This window comes from Podarcis raffonei, chromosome 6, assembly GCF_027172205.1.
Source record: "Podarcis raffonei isolate rPodRaf1 chromosome 6, rPodRaf1.pri, whole genome shotgun sequence".
Taxonomy (NCBI): Eukaryota; Metazoa; Chordata; class Lepidosauria; order Squamata; family Lacertidae; genus Podarcis; species Podarcis raffonei.
In genome coordinates this window covers 22382540-22402186 of record NC_070607.1, presented here as the reverse complement: position 1 = coordinate 22402186, position 19647 = coordinate 22382540, and the positions used below count along the sequence as shown (strand labels likewise).

Genomic DNA, 19647 nt, shown 5'->3' with positions numbered 1-19647 from the left:
ACCATTGGGCTAGAGTTCTGTGAAGATTGCCAAAGGAGGGAGTCAGGCTGTGCCCTGGCCAAAGGCCTGGTGGAACAGCTCTATCTTGCAGGCCCTGCGGAAAGATGTCAAGTCCCGCAGGGCCCTAGTCTCTTGTGATAGAGCGTTCCACCAGATTGGAGCCACAGCCGAAAAAGCCCTGGCTCTGGTTGAGGCCAGCCTAACCTCTCTGTGGCCCAGGACCTCCAAGATGATTTTGTTTGAAGACCGTAAGTTTCTTTGTGGGACATACCAGGAGAGGTGGTCCTGTAGGTACAAGGATATCGTGCTCCCTTCCAGCCTCGCTGCATTCAGAGGGGCAGAACACAGCGACAACCAACAGCAGTGCAGCAAGAGAATAGAGGTCCCATTACCATATGCCAATGGCTGCTTATGTGTTAGAGGTGGACTGAGGTCAGATCCAAGCATAAAGGCACTAATTGTGGCAGCCCCATCCTATCTTATTCTGAGGTCAAGTATGCATGCTCCCAGCCACCCACTGCCTCATGTTGCTCACTGGAAAGGATCCAAGCTCTCTTCCCTCTCAACAGCAGTGGCTAATATCTACCCATCCCAGCACCTCACAGGCCGCTTCTAATTCCTGCTTAATAAGTTGTGTTGAAATTCATACTGGGAAAATGCGAAGGATCAGTTTTGAGTCTCTCGAGACAAATAATCATAATAATTTATGGCTAAGCACCTGGAAAACACAAGCACTTCACCTTCTAAACAAGAGTGGTTAAGTACAGTCGTACCTTGGAAGTCAAACAGAATCCGTTCCGGAAATCCGTTCGACTTCCAAAACATTTGAAAACCAAAGCGTGGCCTCCCTGCAGCCAATCGGAAGCCCCGTCAGACGTTCAGCTTCCAAAAGAATGTTACAAAACTGGAACAGTCACTTCTGGGTTTCAATTGTTCGGGAGCCAAAACGTTCGAGAACCAAACTGTTCGAAAACCAAGGTATGACTGTACTGTATGGGAAACCATGGAAGCCACTGTCAGAACACAAAAGCTTTCAGAAAGGTGGTTCTTAGGTGGTCCTGGGCATAGTTGAATAAACATTCTTGTAAAACCCTTCTGCTAGGACTCACCATTCTGGCCTTCACGGTGTGGGGGACATCGCGCAAAGCATGTCGCATGCATGATGTCACACATGTGCAATGCATGATACACATACACACAATCTTGGTGGCAACCCAGCACCTCTGTCTAGGGCATGAGGATAGTGAATGTACACCTACTTTAGCTAATGAAAAAGAAAGGTATTACTCAAGATTAAATGTCTTTAGTGATATAGGTGAACAGAACCGTACTCTTCAATGGAACTAGTGATGTATCACTGTTCTTTTAGAAACAATCTATAGAAAGAAATGTTAAAACATGTGTCTGAGCATTTGAGACAGATGGCTAAGCACATGTATTAGTAAGGAAGGCATTATCTTTCACTGTAAACAAACTCTCCGATAGCATGAACCTAGCATACCAGTTAAATGTGCAATAAATCTAGTAGAACATGACTCATTACTCACCTCATCAACCTGAGGTTCCTGAGCTTGAGGAGCATTGGGCACAGGGGAACCACAGTCTGGGCTATAATGTTCACAATAGTCATAGGCTGCTCTGGGATCGCCGACAATCAACAGCTGCTGGATATCACCCTGCCGGGAAACATAAGAAGATTATAAATTAGCAACTCTTGCAGGTCACAGGGAGTAATGAAAAGGAATCCTTCTTCTCTGCAAAACAAGCCTGGTTAAGTAAGATGCATCGAACAGAGGTTTAATTATTCTGCAGAGCCCATTAATTTATCGGAGTAATTTATATTTGTCTATTATGGCTTCAACATGACTTGTTAATGGGTTTCATTGTGTACAAATAGGTGTTTTATTGGGAGGTGAAATCATTTTGTGGCAAGAGCCAAATGTTTAAGCCTTTATGTACAAAGTGGTTGTACGTAGGCTTGCTGCTGTCTTCTTGTGATTTGATAAATGGTAACAATGCCACTCATACATTATCAGACAACTGGGATGAGAGGCGAGGCATTTTTGATGGCTGACTCTTTGGGCATGTAGAGAGCTTCAAGTTTAAGCAATTACATTTTTTAAGTATTCAAACTGGATTTTAAATAAACCGTAGCAGCATAGTTAATAGCTGGCAGCATGACTCCACCAAAGTCAGGCACATCAAACAGCACAATCCTATATATGCCTACTCAGAAATAAGGCCTACTGAGTTCAGTGGAGCTCTCTCTCAGATAAGTGGTTAAGCAAGTGATGCCTAAATCCCACTAACTTCAAGTAGAAACAGTTAAGCATATCCACCTGAAAGAAAGAAAAAGCTAACCCCAAACAATTTTGATCAGAACAATTAAGTTTCTCTTCTTCCTGTTAAAATTTGTTGGGTTTACTTGGGTTGAAACATATTATTATTTTGGTAAAGGTAAAGGTAAAGGTACCCCTGCCCGTATGGGCCAGTTGTGTCCGACTCTGGGGTTGTGCGCCCATCTCGCTTAAGAGGCCAGGGGCCAGCGCTGTCCGAAGACACTTCCGGGTCACGTGGCCAGCGTGACAAGCTGCATCTGGCGAGCCAGCACAGCACACGGAAACACCGTTTACCTTCCCGCTAGTAAGTGATCCCTATTTATCTACTTGCACCCGGGGGTGCTTTCGAACTGCTAGGTTGACAGGCGCTGGGACCGAGCAACGGGAACGCACCCCACTGCGGGGATTCGAACCGCTGACCTGACGATCGGCAAGTCCTAGGCGCTGAGGTTTTACCCACAGCGCCACCCGCGTCCCTATTATTTTGGAGAAACAGCAAATAACGAATAACAATATAATACACACACAAAATGAAATTAGAAAATGAAAAGAATTGAACATAAATAGCTAAATATTCCAGTTTTCCAGGCAAGGAAAATGAGTACAGGCAACAGCTGTTTTGTGCAGGGGTTGTGTTCCTGAACCATGTGTTCCCTGGCAAAGCACATACAAGCCCGCATTGCCCTGTTCCTTCCCCTTTTCTGGTCCAGTATTTTGAATTGAAATATTTTGAACTGAAATCATACAAAAACCTCCTAATCCTGTTGAAAAGAAAAGAATGCTTTCAACCCCTCATTTCCAGGGTTTTTGACTATATACACAGCAGCCACAAATTTATTTAGGGTGTGCTCGCAAGTTTGTTTGTCTGTTTTTGCTCATTTCAAAGAAGGAAGGGGGCAGGATGACAAGACAGACAAATACAGTCATAGCTCGGATTAAATATGTTTCAGGTTGAGCGTTTTCAGGTTACGATCTGCGGCGACCCAGAATTAACACGTTATTTCCTGGTTCTGCCGCTTGCACATGCGCAAACACTCAAAATGACATCAGGCGCATGTGCAGAAGCGGCAAAATTTGACCCACGCATGCGCAGTCACGTGTTACGTTCTACTCAGGATGCAAACGGGGCTCCGGAATGGATCCCGTTCGCATTCAGAGGTACCACTATAAGGACAAGGAAAAGATAAAGACGCAAAAAGCTAACAAAACAGCCATAAGACGAGAAGTCAGTAAGTCAAAACAGGAGAATTTTGTTGCAGAGAAAATGACCTGATTAGTGGCAGAGTAGATCTGGAGGGCGGCGGCAGGATCAGATCTATTTCATATTCATTCCATTTTTCTTCTGCCTCTCTCCCCCCCCCCATTAGTTCCCTTGAGACTAGATTTTTTTTTTAAACATTAGGATGTGCCTGGGCACACCTAGATGCCCAGTGTAGACTTGTACACCATGTACAATCCCACTCTCCCCACCCACCTTAACATCAATTCCATGTCTTGTGCATTGGTGTGCATTAATCCGTAGTGAGTCAGCCACCCTAGTAGTGTGCCAGAACCTGTGATCCTAGTAATAGCTGCCAATATGCCACATGCAAAGCCCTCTTCACATTAACCTTTCTCTGTGTGGTCATGTAGCCATCATGTGAAGGAATTTAGACATGCACACCTGCCCTCTGAGGTCTCAAGATTGGATGACCCTTGGGTCCCTTCCAATTCTACAACTCTGTGATAAATCAATATTAAAACATAAAGCAAGGCAGGGACTGCATCGCTGTCAACAACTGGCCTCAGTGCATTAAGTTTAGTGTTGGACTGTGGCCACAACAGCAACCAACCACCTATCACAAGTCAGGCTAGAAAAAGAGAATAATTTTTAAGAGAGCTGGACGTAGTTTTGCTTGCAATGGTGTGCAGAAGTCCAACATTCTGAATCGAAATGTGGCTGAAAGGGAGCGGAGATAGGATGCATGCAGACACCAGAAGGAATAAACCCTCTTTCAACCTGCTTTCAACACCCTTTTAAAAAGTTGCGATAATGACTGACGCTTCCCCTGCATGTTGTGGGAATATTAATGAAATTTTTACTTGCATATTAAAAACAGACTTAGCTTCGCTACAACACCAGAAAGGCAATGAAGAAATCAACCCCTGGGCTATTATTATGATTTGTTCTGTATTTAATCCTCTTGTTAATCGAGCGCATAGAAGACTAATGCTTTAATCTTATTTTACTTACACTGGTGCAATTGACTCACAGTTATTCCTATTACCCTTTCCCCCATTCGGATGTTTTATAATCTAATAATCATCCAGAAGCAACAGACAGTACTTTACAGTCACGCTTAAGATTCCTTGACTTTAATTATGTTTGCTTATGAATACTGCTTCGGCTGTTCCAAAGTGATGACTTTTAACACGATCATTCTTCCCCCCACCCCTTGCTTCACATTCACATACAGCTTCAGAAATATACATGAACTGAACTGGAAAAGCTACAAGCCTCTGCTTGAACATTTTCTCCCTCTCTCTTTTGAAAGGAAGAGGAGGAGGTGGGGAAGGGGGTTGTAAGCTGCGATTCCTGCCCTTTCTTTTGCGGGCTGCTTGAATTTTTATTCATTGGGAACTAATCTGAAATTCCTAGGGGGCACGATTCAGGACACATCGCTCTGCTAGCATTGAAGCCAGCATGTAAAGTATGTGCAACCCTATGTGCAGGTTCACACACGCATTCTCATCCCTCAGCAACAACAGGGAGGTTCGCTCAAAGCCCCTCCTGCGCTGAGAGACTCTTGCTCCACCTGGGCCAATGTGGGGCCCCTTTCCTGACGAAATGTGTAGCTGGTGGGGTTGCAGCTGTGCACTGTGACCCACTCACATTCTTCCAGCTCACGGAGAAGTCTGAATGAGTTCCCTTCATGACGCCAAGCAATGGCGCCCACAGCGAAGCGGCAGTCACAAAAATAGCACCACCGGCAGAACTGCATACCCACCCTTCAGATGAAAATAGGGGGGTGTCTCACTCCCCCTCACCAACTGGCCCTCCCTGGCCCCCCCCATTATTTTGTCCCCCACCCACAGAGCATTTCCTGTCAGAAGAAGGGCAAACGCCGCCACCACTTCACCAAGGTGACACAGCACACACAGTGCCGGATTTACGTATAAGCTAAACAAGCTATAGCTTAGGACCCCACACTCTCTTGGCGCTCCCAAAAAAATTAAAGGAAAAAAAACCTAGATGTACATTTCCAAAATATAAGATAAAAAACACATGAAGTAAAACCTACATACAGTAACAGTGTTGTGTAGGCTCCTGTGATGTAAGTTCTGGGCCCCACCTGCTAGCCTGCTCCCTAAAATATCACTGGTTTGCTCATTTCTATATATAGGGTGCCTACATTCTGCATGGAGTGGTTGCATGGCAACATGTGCAAATGGATTTAGATACCTATTAGGTCCATAAATTACCATATACCATATATTTAACACACAAAAACAGTGACAATTTGTTGTTGACAAAGGACAGCTGGACATATAAAGGGCCCCATTACCTTCAGTAGCTTAGGGCCTCATCAAACCTAAATCCGGCCCTGAGCACACACACCCTCCACTGGTCCTGAGAGAGCGCTTTAATCCCAATTTTTCTTTGGTAGATTTACAAAAAAGGAAAAAACACACCGATAAATAATTTTTAGAAAGGGCCTGGTTTAGACATGGATGCACAAAGCATTAAAAAAAAGGGGGGGAGAATCAAGACTGCTTGCACTCTGCTCCCTTTCATCCTGCCCTGAGAGGCCTTGCCCACAGCCTCTCTGGGCAGAATGAAAGGGAGCAGGACTGGGCTTCAGTCGCCACAACCTCTCCTCCTCCTCACCCACTCTCCAGCAGCCACTACAAGCTTTCCAAGGGAGCGGTGGCCATGTAGAGACAATGGAGAGGTCAGAAGATGCTTCCTCACAGCTTCTCGGGGCAAGCACCAGCTTATCCTTGTCCCTGAGCTTGGTAGTGGCAGCACTGGCGGGGGGAAACAGGGACATTCTGGGATCAAATCAGAAGCCGGGGAAGCTTTCATAATTCTGGGATTTTCCCTGGAAAATCGGGACACTTGGAGGGTATTGAAATTTTGCATTGTCAAACTCCATACCCTCCAACATTCCTCTGATGAAAACAGGGGCATCCTATTCCATAATACAGTGGTACCTCGGGTTACATACGCTTCAGGTTACAGACACTTCAGGTTACAGACTCCGCTAACCCAGAAATAGTACCTTGGGTTAAGAACTTTGCTTCAGGATGAGAACAGAAATCACATGGCAGCAGCGGGAGGCCCCATTAGATAAAGTGGTGCTTCAGGTTAAGAACAGTTTCAGGTTAAGAACGGACCTCCGGAACAAATTAAGTTCTTAACCTGAGGTACCACTGTAAAAATAATAAGAACTTTTATACCCCATCCATCTGCCTGGGTTGCCACTTTGGGTGGCTTCCAGCATATATAAAACACAATTAAACATTTTAAAAAAACTTCCTATGCAGGGCTGCCTTCAGATGGCTCGGATAACTCCATACCCTCCAACATTTCTCTGATGAAAATAGGGATGTCCTAAGGAAAAGTGGGATATTCTGGGATCAAATCAGAAACCAGGATGGCATTTGGAAATCAGGGACATCTCTGGAAAATAGGGACACTTGGAGGGTCTGAGGCTCCTGGTCTATATTCCTCTGCCCCATGCAGACAGCTGATTTAGACTTTTCAGCGCAACTATGTCCACAATGCTGCACAAACACAGTCTCTTTATTTGCGTGTTAAAGCCTTTGGGTGCTAGCGATGAGGCCACATGGACTAGACCTGCTTGCCAGCACCATCCACTATTTGTGTGTTCAGTCAACAAGTGAGGCAGTTCATGTATGCGACAACAGCCGTGAGAGTTCTAATAGCACAAGGATGGAAGACTGAAGAAACCCCAACTAAAGAATCATGGCAAGAAAAATTGATGGACTATGCAGAACTGGCAAAACTGACATATAAGTTACGGGACAAGGATAACTGTGACTTTAAAGATGAATGGGAACCCTTTACAAAGTATTTGAAGACGCAACAAAGCGAACTGGACTCCTTGGCTGGCTTTGAATAAACATTCACAAACTTTTTATTGATAATAATCATCTAAATAGTATGAGGATCTATACAACTTTGTAACATGCAGAAAACAGCATTCTCAGAGAAACCAAAGACTGGAACTGAGGGAAGCCGGGGTTGGGGGTGGGTGGGCTCTGTGGGGGGAGGGAGGGGGAGGGAGGAAAAATGGGGAAAAAATAAGGATGATATGTTTTTGGATAATATGTTTTGTTTTAATTTTGAATAAAAAAAACTTTGGGGGAAAAACAAAAGAACAAGTGAGGCAGTTGTCTGTGCTCATACTGCTGTCCACACCAAGGGTTTCTCTACAAGAGAGGGAATCTGCAGGCCAGAATTGGCTCTTGCATGAAGGAACCCTGCCTGTACAGAGCACCATGTACACAGCCGCTTCACACGTCGGTTGCATGGACAGCGGCGGGGGGTGGGGTGGGTGGGGCGTTAATTTACATTTTTTAAACCCAAAGCAGTTTATGACAGTGGATTTAAATGGTATCAACACAATAAAGCAATTGTGTTCAAACACAGATGTACAGACATTTCGTTGCATTGTTCATTTCACTTTTAATTTGTATACCGCCATTCTCTATTACTAACAAAGAAGGCTGTTTACAAGCTGAAGAAACAACAAAATAGACAGCAAAGATCAAACACATAATAACAATCTGATCCGATACAGAAAAAAGTCACAGTAACTTTAAAATAAATGACTTTTATCAAATGAAGCAACATAATCCATTAGACTAACTATAATAGTAAACAGTAAAATTAAATACCAGCAAATAATAATTAACAGCTATGTCCTTCCCCACTTCATTGAACTGCTTCAAATATAACTCTGCAAACTATTAAAACAAAATTTCCTTTAAAACAACTACTTGCTTAGCCTTGAAATATATGTTAAACTGGAAGTGTAAGTTTCTCTCTATATATATTACTGTTCTCTCTATGTATTCACTATTCTGGAATATTTCTCCTGGAATTTGGGTGTTTCACTTATTTTTCATACACAGAACAGGGATAGCCAAAGCAGTGGCCTCCAGAATTTGCAGACCTTCAGATGTTGTCCTGTCAGACCCAGGCAGTATCGCCAAAGGTTAGAGATGGTGGGAATTGTAATTCAAAACATCTAGAAGGCACTACGTTGGCTATGCCTGTTCTAACATGATAAAAGGCCACCTTTCAAAATACATGGAATCTGCATCAAACAGAATCTCCTGGGTGGAACCACTAAAGTGTTGAGCCTGGATAGCTCAGTCAGTAGAGCATGAGAGACTTAATCCCAGGGTTGCGGTTTCGAGCCCCACATGGGGTGAAAGATACCTGCATTGCAGGGGGTTGGACTAGATGACCCTCGTGGTCCCTGATTCTATTATTCCTATCAGAGATTCAAGCAACTACTAAACGTAAAGGTAAAGGGACCCCTGACCATTAGGTCTAGTCGTGGCCGACTCTGGGGTTGCGACGCTCATCTCCCTTTATTGGCCGAGGGAGCTGGCGTACAGCTTCCGGGTCATGTGGCCAGCATGACTAAGCCACTTCTGGCGAACTAGAGCAGTGCACGGAAACGCCGTTTACCTTCCCGCCGGAGCGGTAACTATTTATCTACTTGCACTTTGATGTGCTTTCAAACTGCTAGGTTGGCAGGAGCAGGGACCGAGCAACGGGAGCTCACCCTGTCGCGGGGATTCAAACTGCCGACCTTCTGATCGGCAAGTCCTAGACTCTGTGGTTTAACCCACAGCGCCACCCACGTCCCTCCAAGCAACTACTAGCAATTAGGAAATTTATCAGATGGATTGATTGAGAACTATTCAGGTTTACTATTACGGTGCGCCTATTTAACTAAGCAGCTCCTGCGTTACTTAAAAAATAAACACATCTTTCTTTAAAATGCAAGTAGTTATAAAAGCTGTAGCTGGAAAATGCTGTATGTGAGAGAAGGAGCGATGACTTCTCTTAAGATGATGTCTGCTGTGGCTAGAGATATTGCTCACACCCAATCAAGGCCCCAATAATAAATTGGCATGCCTGGTTATGTGCAGGTTGAGTTTTCTAAAAAGCCTTGAGGGACGTTTCAAGTGATTGATCTGCAGTTTAAAATGCCAGATTAGCTATCCTTCCCTGCTTCCTCAAAGCACAGACAAATTCTTACCTAGGGGAAGGGGTAGCAGGCAGCCGAGGGCTTGCTCAGCACAGGAATGGCCAGATGGGAACTTCTCCTTGGGAGAATATGAAAGACAGTGGATTTTTCCCAACAGGGATTGGGGAGGGGGGGCTTTGACTACGCCCAGTTTGCACATTTGAGCCTCCCCACATCAAATAATTGCCCCCCATCTTCTGCAGAACTATTTTTTTTCTCTCCTGTAAAAATATTTACAGATTTTATGAACTGGCTGGCATTTCCTTAACTAAGTGACAGCCATGGTAAATATGAATAAAGATGCAAGACATCTCTGTTTGCAAGAGATCCATTTAATTCAGTTCCAAAACCCATAAAAAGGTAAAGGATCCCCTGACCATTAGGTCCAGTCGTGGCCGACTCTGGGGTTGCGGCGCTCATCTCCCTTTACTGGCCGAGGGAGCCGGCGTACAGCTTCCGGGTCATGTGGCCAGCATGACTAAGCCACTTCTGGCAAACCAGAGCAGCTCACAGAAATGCCTTCCCGCTGGAGCGGTACCTATTTATCTACTTTGACGTGCTTTCGAACTGCTAGGTTGGCAGGAGCTGGGACCGAGCAACGGGAGCTCACCCCGTCACAGGAATTCGAGCCGCCGACCTTCTGATTGGCAAGCTCTAGGCTCTGTGGTTTAACCCACAGTGCCACCTGCGTCCCTGGCATCCAAAATCCATAATGATCCTTTAATTGCATGGATATTATTATCCCCAGTAGTTTCATTTTAAAGTTTATCTACCTCTGACAGTGATGTAGGGTGGCTTGCCAGCACCTGGGGCCACGCAGATGTGGGGGGGGGAGAGGGAGGGAAACAGTACATATGTGCATTCAACTGCCTAACAGCAGCCACGTCACTCAGCATATCACAGGCGCAGAGATAATAAAAGAAGAGTCGTTCCATTTTCTGGAGAGGTCACTTCATGGTTCCCATGAAGAAGACATTTTCAAAGGAGCCCAGTGACTGAAGCATGCAGCTGTATTGAGGCAGCACCAGGTGTTGAAATTTTGCCTGGAAAACAGGGACATTTGGAGGGTCTTTTCTCTCAAGTGTCGCATCCCCTTTGGGCAATGAGTTGGGACCCTTAAGCTGGCTATGGGTGGGGCCAGAGACAAAATGGGCAGACACTGATCTTTAAAATTTCAGCGGCACACGTTGAAAGCCCAAAATGTAGTGCTCCCCCCTCACCTTCCATTCTGCTCAGTTCAGTTGTGAAGCTCTTCAGCGCCCTCTGTGTCAGCACTCAGTGTGGCAAAACCTGTCACTGTTATGTACTGAAGTTCTCACCCTGGACCAGCAGGGGGATGCTGTAGACAGTTTTAACTCAGGTCCACATATGCAAATAAGGGATTGAAAGTGACGTTCAGTGATTGGATAGTTACAAAAAGTTGTTACAGTTGCATTGTAGTGGAGCTCTATATAAGCAGGCTGGCTGAACCCTTCACTTCAGTTCTGTTCTGTGATTAAACAAGAGCTGTTTGAAGAATCGCTGTGTCGTCTGATATGTTCACCCACAGCTTAACAGTCACACTGCCCAAAATTCACCTCTGACCCTTTTCTCTCTTTCTGCCACCCCCGTCTCTCCATCTTTCTGCCACTACCTTTGACCCATTTTTCTCCTCTGTGCTGCTACAATACAACTGAGGCTGCCCAGCTCGCTCAAGTCCCACAATGGAAAATGGATGCACACAAGAAATATGGGGTGCATATATCTCTATGTTTTATATGGAGGATAGATGTATCTGAAGTCTTGCCATTTTCCAGAGAAGCTTAAGGAAAAAGTAATGATGATGGGAAACCTGGCACACTTAGAACATAAGTAGAAGTTTGGGGGGGGGGGAATGGAAAGGTAAGAAATGAGGAAGAAATATTCCCCTCTTTCCCAGCTTCAGAACGTTTTTCTTCAGCGGATTTCAATAGAACTGCACTAAGTTTGGAAAATAAACTCCAGTACCGAATGCGGATCTGGGAGGAAATTGAGCACTTCCCCAAAACTGAAGGGTAAGATTCCAACCTTTGGGGAATCATTGCTGCTCAATGGATGTTCCAAAATCTGTAAGGTATCAATGAGCCCAGAAGATGAAAACAAAAAAAGAGAGACTTCCTAAAATGATCCCTATAACTCGTTCTGCTGCTTCTAATTTTGCTTCCCTCTTCAGTGAAAACTCAGAGGGCAGGAGTGATGGGAAGAAGTTAAAAAAAAGAAAGAAAGTTCTTATTTGCCTAGGAACAGAACAGCTTCTTGTAGGTAGAGCTCTCTCCCTCTCTCTCCCCTCTGATACTTTTGGATCCTGGCCAGCTTCACTCCATGCTCTTTGTCTTGGGTGAAAAAAGCAAGGACCCTGAAGGACTCCATAGCTCTGCCTGCCTGCTGAGGCCTTGTTCTCGTGCTTGAGATGCTCATATCCGTCAGCATCTGCACCGAGGCAGCTGTTGGGTGTATTCCCAGGGGGAATAGCCTGGCGATCACTTTCTGTTTAGTTAGGCAGTTGTATTTGTAAAAGCCTGTTGAGGCTGGGCCGCCTCAACGCTGGAGTTTTGCTGTGCGCTGCACTTAAAGCTGTGGATTTCTGGCAAGGGCTGGCTCTCGCTTGGACCATGTGTTTGCAAGAAGCACACAGGGTCTTGTTACGGTTTGGCACCACATGTAGAAAATTACTTAAAGCTGCTGCTGTTTCCCTGGCCGCAACTTCCAGACCCTCCCTTCTGCCAGCACTGGGACTGAAGAAATGGGAAACTGTGTTAATAAGTATCCACATTCAAGCAGAACTGCAAGGGTCACATCCTGAGGCTTCAGGACCTGGTAAAGGTGGAAATAATGTTGGTTGTTAGCTGATTGTTCCTATGCTGTCTCTATTTATTCTTTACAACATTCCTCGTTGCCTCTACTTCTGGAGTGGCTCCAAACTTTATCCAGCAATTGTGTTTACTTTCGGTTCAAATGGCAGACCAGAGATTTTGTCACTTTCCCCCCAGTTCAGGCTTTTAGGTCAGCAATAATGCTCCCCCCACCCCAAGCAATAATGCAGACCACAAAACCTCCTCAGGAAAAAACAACACACCTTCTATGAGCCAGGAGATGGTGCATACAAATGTATCCCTTTGAGGGTGTATGTCTGATTTGTATATTAACAAACTGGAGAACGTGCAGATAAGGGTGACCAGGAAGTGGTCTGGAAAGCAAGTCCTATGAGGAATGGGCATTGTTAGCTTGAGGAAGGAAAGATTGAGGAAAGACATTAAAGGTCCCAATTTTACAGGGACAGTCCTAGAATTACGAAAGCCAACCCAGCGTCTCATTTGATGCCAGAAAGTCCCTATTTCCCTCACCAGTGCTGCCGCCACTGAGTTCCGGGAGGAGCCTATGTTTCTCCCAAGCAGAGGCTGCAGCAAGGAAGCATCCCATGACCTCTCCATGGCCGCTGCTGCCAGCCTCCTCCCTTGGGACAGCTCATAGTGGCTGCTGGAGAGTGAGGAAGGAGGCTGTCACTGTCAAGGCCCAGCCCCTTGTGGCACGTTGGCTCTGAGGGGCAAGCAGATGGCGGAGCTGCCCGGGTGGGAGGAAAGAGGGTACCTTTACCACACTTTGGGGGATACTTTGCTCCAGAGGACTGGAATGAATGGGTAAAAATGACAAGGATGCATATTTCTGCTAAGAATTAGGGCTGTGTGGTGCTGGAGGAGACTCTTGAGAGTCCCATGGACTGCAAGAAGATCAAATCTGTCCGTTCTTAAGGCAATCAGCCCTGAGTGCTCACTGGAAGGACAGAACCTGAAGCTGAGGCTCCAATACTTCGGCCACCTCATGAGAAGAGAAGACTCCCTGGAAAAGACCCTGATGTTGGGAAAGAAGGAAGGCACAAGGAGAAGGGGACGACAGAGGGCGAGATGGTTGGACAGTGTTCTCGAAGCTACCAGCATGAGTTTGACCAAACTGCGGGAGGCAGTGGAGGACAGGAGTGCCTGGCGTGCTCTGGTCCATGGGGTCACGAAGAGTCGGACACGACTAAATGACTAAACAACAAGCACACCTCATGCATTTAAAGCACAACTTCCAATCTAAAACAAACATTAAAACATTTTGTTTTTTCCATTCCATGGGTAGCAGTGAGCAATCATGCTTAAATACGGTAAAGAAAGGAACTGATTTCTTTCTTTTATTCCTTCTTTTTTTTAAAAGAATGGCTGCAGTGCCTCTACCCCTTCAATATGACCGCTCAGGTCAGGAAAATGTAACATTCCTACAGCAGCTATGCCAGACCCACTGATGTGGACAGAACATTGCAAAACGAACAACCAGTATCATCAATATCCCTTACCATGAGGAAAGCGAGTTGCAGTTCCACATTTAGCTTATAGCCGAAGAACAATGAGCCACGCATCTGGAAGCAGTTGGAGAACAACACTGGTAGGTTCTATGTTCATGCTCTGGCTAAGTATCAGGAGTCCAAGGTGCTTATTGAAACTATTCTCCTAACAGCAGAATCTCCACTGATTCAAATAAAAAAGGCTGGGTAAGTGCCAAGTGCTTCTAATTAGTTGGTTGACATTAAAACCATAGACTGAAAATAACAGCAGTCTAGACAGCCTGGATATCATTACTATAGAATTTGGAATAACCTGCTGCAGAATTCATCTAATCTTCCTGCAAAATCGCTAGGGGACTGAAGATTTCCAGCAGCCGTTTAATACAATCTATCCCTCTGCCCAAAGTCTGCTGCAGACAATAACTGCAGAAAGACATTTTTTACACCAAGCACCTGCCAGCTTTCTCAAATGCTGGGAAAGCAATACGTGATGAAACCAAAACTTTCTCTGCCCGCTATAGAAATCACTGACACCAGGCACTTGATACTTTAACCCCAGAAGCTGGGTTCAAATGAGAAGCAGGTGTTGCAGAGACTGCGAGAAATGGATGTAACTTGTGATCAGAAGAAGTGGGAAGTAAGACCAAAGGGCTCTTCTCCTACCTTTGCCCCCCTACCTTTCCCCCACAAAACCTACTCTTTCACACTCTCAGTGATCCATGGAAAACCCAAATTGCCATTTGTTCTCATTCAATGTTAAAAAGCAGGTTTCCTGGAGAAAGTGGAAGGGGAGGGAAACTGTTTAGATGTGGACTGAAAAAGTGTGGACCTGTAACTAGAAAGTAGGGGGCAAAAGTTAAGTGTGGATGAGGCCTCAATCACAGAAATGTAGAGTTGGAAGGGATCCTGAGAATCATCTAGTCCAACCAATATGGAGCTGTCCCATATGGGAATCAAACCTGCAACCTTGATGTTATCAGCACCATGCTCTAACCAACTGAGCTATCAGAGTGAATCCTTGGAGGTTTCTCCAAGTCCAGTCTGTTAAAGTCAGCAAGCTGGAAAGAGGGTCAGAGCCACATTTTGAAGCGTGTTTGATTTGTGTTTGAATCTTAGGCTGCGGCTATGGGAAAACCATGACCCTATTAGGGCGTCAGCTGTGAGCCTCTCCATCATGGGCTCAGGTTGTGTATATTTCCTGGAAAATCAAAGGTGTCTTTGGAGTCTTCCTAAAAGAAAGCTCAACATGGGACAAGTTAGTTGCTTCAATTCCTATGAGTTCGTATTTTAAAAAATTGGGTTGATCCAATACTTCATCCACACCTATGTGTCTTTATTTCCCTCTATGATAGCTTATTATCGTGGTCAGGTATGATTATACACAGGAATGTAAAGATATAATTAAGAACAACCCTCCCATTAAAAAAAAATAGTGAGAACTCAGAGGAAGTTATGTTTTCTGTTGTTCCAGGTTCATTTAATTATTGCTTCTTTCTAACTTTTTGACAAAGTACTAGCAATTGCCTCAGGGAGTTTTCTCTTCCCAAGTTTCCCAGACAGGCTGTACACTTCATAGATGGAATCCCCCACCCTGCAATGAAAGGAAACGACTGTTCCAGGTCTTGACCAATGGGAAATTTCCAAGTACTCCCATATACAAATAATTGGTCCCAATGGCATTTCTGAAGCTCAAACTAGCAAGAGGTATTAGGTGGGAGTGAACCATATAGGCCACAGATTCCCTAATCAGAACATAGCAACAACAAGATCTCATGTGTATTTACTTCCCAAAGCACATGGGGAGTAAATAAATACAGTATTTATTTAGATGACCCAGAAAGCCTTTTTGCTCACAAATGAAATCCTGACATCACTAAACTGGGCAGCAGGGATTTTGCCTTAGGCAAAAGATGAATGACATTATTTCTTATTAACACCGGGGAAGGGGAGGAAACCCAGTTGCAAAGACTAAACATTAGTCCAACAATTTTCCACTAATGGACCTTCATTAGTTTATTTTTATTTTGCTCTATACACACAAGTCCAACTATGCTGGTTTAGACCAAAGGTCCATCTATTCCAGTATCAAACAAATCCTTACAACGAGCAGTCCAGGAAGACCATGGAGAAAGCAGCCCTCACATATTATTTGTTCCCAGCATCTGGTAACCCAGATTATATTGCTTCTAAACATGGATGTTCCTTTTTTTTTTTGCCCTTAGTTATAGATATTAATAAAAGTGCCCTCCATGGATGCATCTTTTTAAAATAATAATAATAATAATAATAATAATAATAATAATAATAATAATAATAATAAATGCATTGTTACAAAGAAGCTTGGCTCAGCAGGAACTTTGCACATGCCAGAAGCCTAGGTGCTCATTTTGAACCTCTTTAGGTTCTCAAGCTAAATAGCATTCCATCAGGTGTAGCCCTAATAGTTCCAGGGGGGAAAAATATTCTCCATGGTAAATGCCATGCAGGGGAACTTCCCTGCAATAACCAACAGGCATAAAGAATTGCGTAAGTGCAAGCCTAATTAGTCCCTGGAAGCTCTACCAAATCTATTGCATCTTATTTCAGCATTAATTATTCCTAGCAGAGTGACAATACAATACATATACTCCAGGAAGCACACACACACCCAAATTGGATTAAGTCCCTTTACAGCCTTTAGGAAAAGCCTCCACCTTTCCCCAGAACAGATACCTCAGACAACTGGCTGTGAGTTTTGAATGGCCAGAGATGTTTTCCACTCGAGTCAATTAACATTTAATGTCCCTTCCACCCAGCCCTGTCCTTAATGGGTTCAGGAAATATTTTCCATACAACCAAGGACCTCTGAGTCCCCACATTGTTTAGTCTTCTGTCAAGGAGATTGTTCCATTTCATTGACTTTTGCCAGTGGTCTTCCCCACTCATGATTTAATGGTCTATCCCATTAAGTATTGCATTCACTGAACTGCTCATCCTTTCCAAGCCTGTTCCTGACCTGGGAATGTCTATCAGAGCACACCTTTTCCTTCACCTTAGCCCTGCCTCCATACTTCTCAGCCACATTTGTTGTTTTTCATTTTGGTTAGTCACAGCGGCAGAGCAAGCAGATCAGGCACCTGGGGCAATGCATGTGCTCTGTGCCCAGGGGCGGGGCCAGCCGTCCACAGGGCAGGGCAAGCCAGGACAGGATACTCCATGGGGCCTCCAAGGAGTCTGCCTGCCTCCTCCTACTCAGCCGCCCTATAGCTGGGGGGAGGCAGTGGGCGGACCGTTTGGGCATAGTGGAGCCTGAGGGTGCCCAAGCCATCGCGTCACTCCCAGGAGAGATGCGTGTCTTGGGCGCGCTGCAGGCCCCGCGGTGAGTGCCACCCGCTATTTTGTCACCCCCCTCAGTGGTGACACCCAGGTTGGTCTGCCCTCACCACATCCCCCTTCCTCTGCCCCTGGTTAGTCAGGACCCATGTGGGAAGCGCAAGCCAAAAATGGAAATTTACATTTTTGAACCATATTTGGAGGGTTCTAACAGGATCAAATGTTGCCTCAGGGTCTTACTATCTAGACTTGCCTACCTTTGATGGCCTCACCACATCCTGACCCTACTAGTTTCCTTTTCAGGAGGCAGCAGCAAGTACCTGTCTCTATATACCCACCACCCACTTTTTAGAATCTGTTCCATAGCACACAGACCCAGTTATTACCACGTAAACATAGTTTGTGGCAGGTCTATTTTTCTAGAAAAAGAGGTGCCGGAACACCCCTTGTTCTCTTATAATGGCAATGGTGCCCACCTGAGAGGTGCCGGAGCTGAGTTCCGGTGAGTTCTGGCTGAAAGAAGTCCTGGTTTGTGGGGAAACTTGGGAGACAGCTTTCCTTTGCCCTTTCTTCCTCAGGACAGTGTCTCAGTCCTTCTTTCTACATTTCTTATTTCCCTAATTTCAATATATCTGAATTCTCATGCAAGTCTAAACCCTAGCCATTTGTATCTCTGCAGGCAACATGTTGAAGCATTCATGTTAGACCATAGTTTGTCAGGCTATGTACACACGGTACCTTTAAAACACATTCAAAGCACATTCTTTCCCCTCAAAGAATTCTGGACACTGTAATTTCTTAGTGGCTTCTAGGAGTTGTAACTTGATGAGGCATAAACTATCATGTCCAGAATTCTTTGAGGGGAAAGAATGTGTTTCAAATGAGCTTCAAATGTATATTGTGTGCACAGGTTAAGTGTTAAGTGTGAACCAGCTCAGTAAAAAGCAACAAAGGCCACCCAACCCCTCTGATATACCCTTCATTTTGTACATCTGTCTGAAGTCGAGGGAGATTTCTAAAGAGACACAAATGTACAATACACTTATGAACCACAGGATTTCATTTGCTCTTTTATTGCCCGCTGCCAGCTTAGCCCAACCTTTGAAGTGAGAGGCAGAGTGTTATTTGAGCCATCCAACTATGTAATAAACACATAAGATAATATGCATGTGTTTACTGCCACAAATCTTTGGTGCCTCATGTGCAACATTTCTTCAAAAATGTTAAACAATCAATTATCACACTAGATCAAAGCGGAGGATTTAATGAATCCCATGCCCAGGATTTGCCAAGCTTCAACAGCAGGCTACAACTGAGATGTTATAATGCTAACATATAAATTAAATTATAAACACTCTGGCTACACGCAGTGTTTTGGAACTGTAAGAAAATGCAAATTATTCCCAGATTCCCCCCAAAAAAACAGACTGAAGGCAGAGCAATTACCAGAAGCTTTCTTCTCGTCTTGCTCTCTTCTTTTTTAGAAAAATAAACAACCAAAAGGGAAACAGAAATTGATTCTCCCCACAGCCCATACCATCTCATCGTGCACACTGATATTACTTAGATAGCTTTGAATAAAGAAGGCATTTATTTTTTTCAAATTCTTTCCTAGTACTCTATACAGTTGGCCCAGTTCGGTTCCAAGGGCACCACATATACACATAAATAGCATATAGCCAAAATTGTGTTACCCTTGAGCTCAGCTAGCCATCCTGCCTTCTGTAAAGCAACCAGTGACTGGGCAGGAGAGACAAGAGCATCTTTACCAGTCCCAGAGGCAGTGCCAAATTCTCCAGTGCTCTGGGAACGAGGCTGAAAAAATACCATCCACTTTCACAAAGGAAGAAAACAACTAAGTAATTGGATGAGAGATTTCGTAATTCCATTAGATTGGACTACAACTCCCAGCAGCCCCAGCTAGCATGACCAATGCTTGGGGATGATGGGAGTTGTAGGCTGAAATATCTAAAGGGCATGAAGTTGCAGAAAGGTGAACTAAATTTTTCTAATGAGCAAAAGATCAGATGTGAGAACTACTGAACTGGCTGACCAGTCTTTGGAAACAGTGCGTGCATACTATTTTTTGAGTACAAGAATTCCTACAATGACTTGTCTTCTTAATATGACAAATCAGACCACAAATTATACTTAATACTTCATTTATGGCAATCATGCATTCCCAGGATGCACGATTATGCTTGTAAAAGCTTTACAGAGAAAAAAAAAAGTAGCGTTTGGATGGATTTCCTGAATCAGAATGGAAGTTTGCAGCCAAAACTGGGATTTTGGCAATTTACTGAAGAAAGAGTGTTTGGGAATTTAAAGGATTTCTCGTAGCTATTAGGAAACACGGAAACAATGGACATATTAAGAAACAAGGGAT

General features: G+C 44.5%; 1 protein-coding gene across 4 annotated transcripts in view; it reads right to left on the bottom strand.

Moving 5' to 3' along the window:
• Window positions 1–19647, bottom strand: part of COL11A1 (collagen type XI alpha 1 chain) — a 255976-nt gene that overhangs the window by 176779 nt on the left and 59550 nt on the right. For all 4 annotated transcript variants that reach the window (XM_053391592.1, XM_053391595.1, XM_053391593.1 and 1 more), the window contains exon 5: window positions 1548–1676. In XM_053391592.1, coding sequence (XP_053247567.1) covers window positions 1548–1676 — 129 coding nt within the window. The remainder of the gene's footprint in view (window positions 1–1547; window positions 1677–19647) is intronic.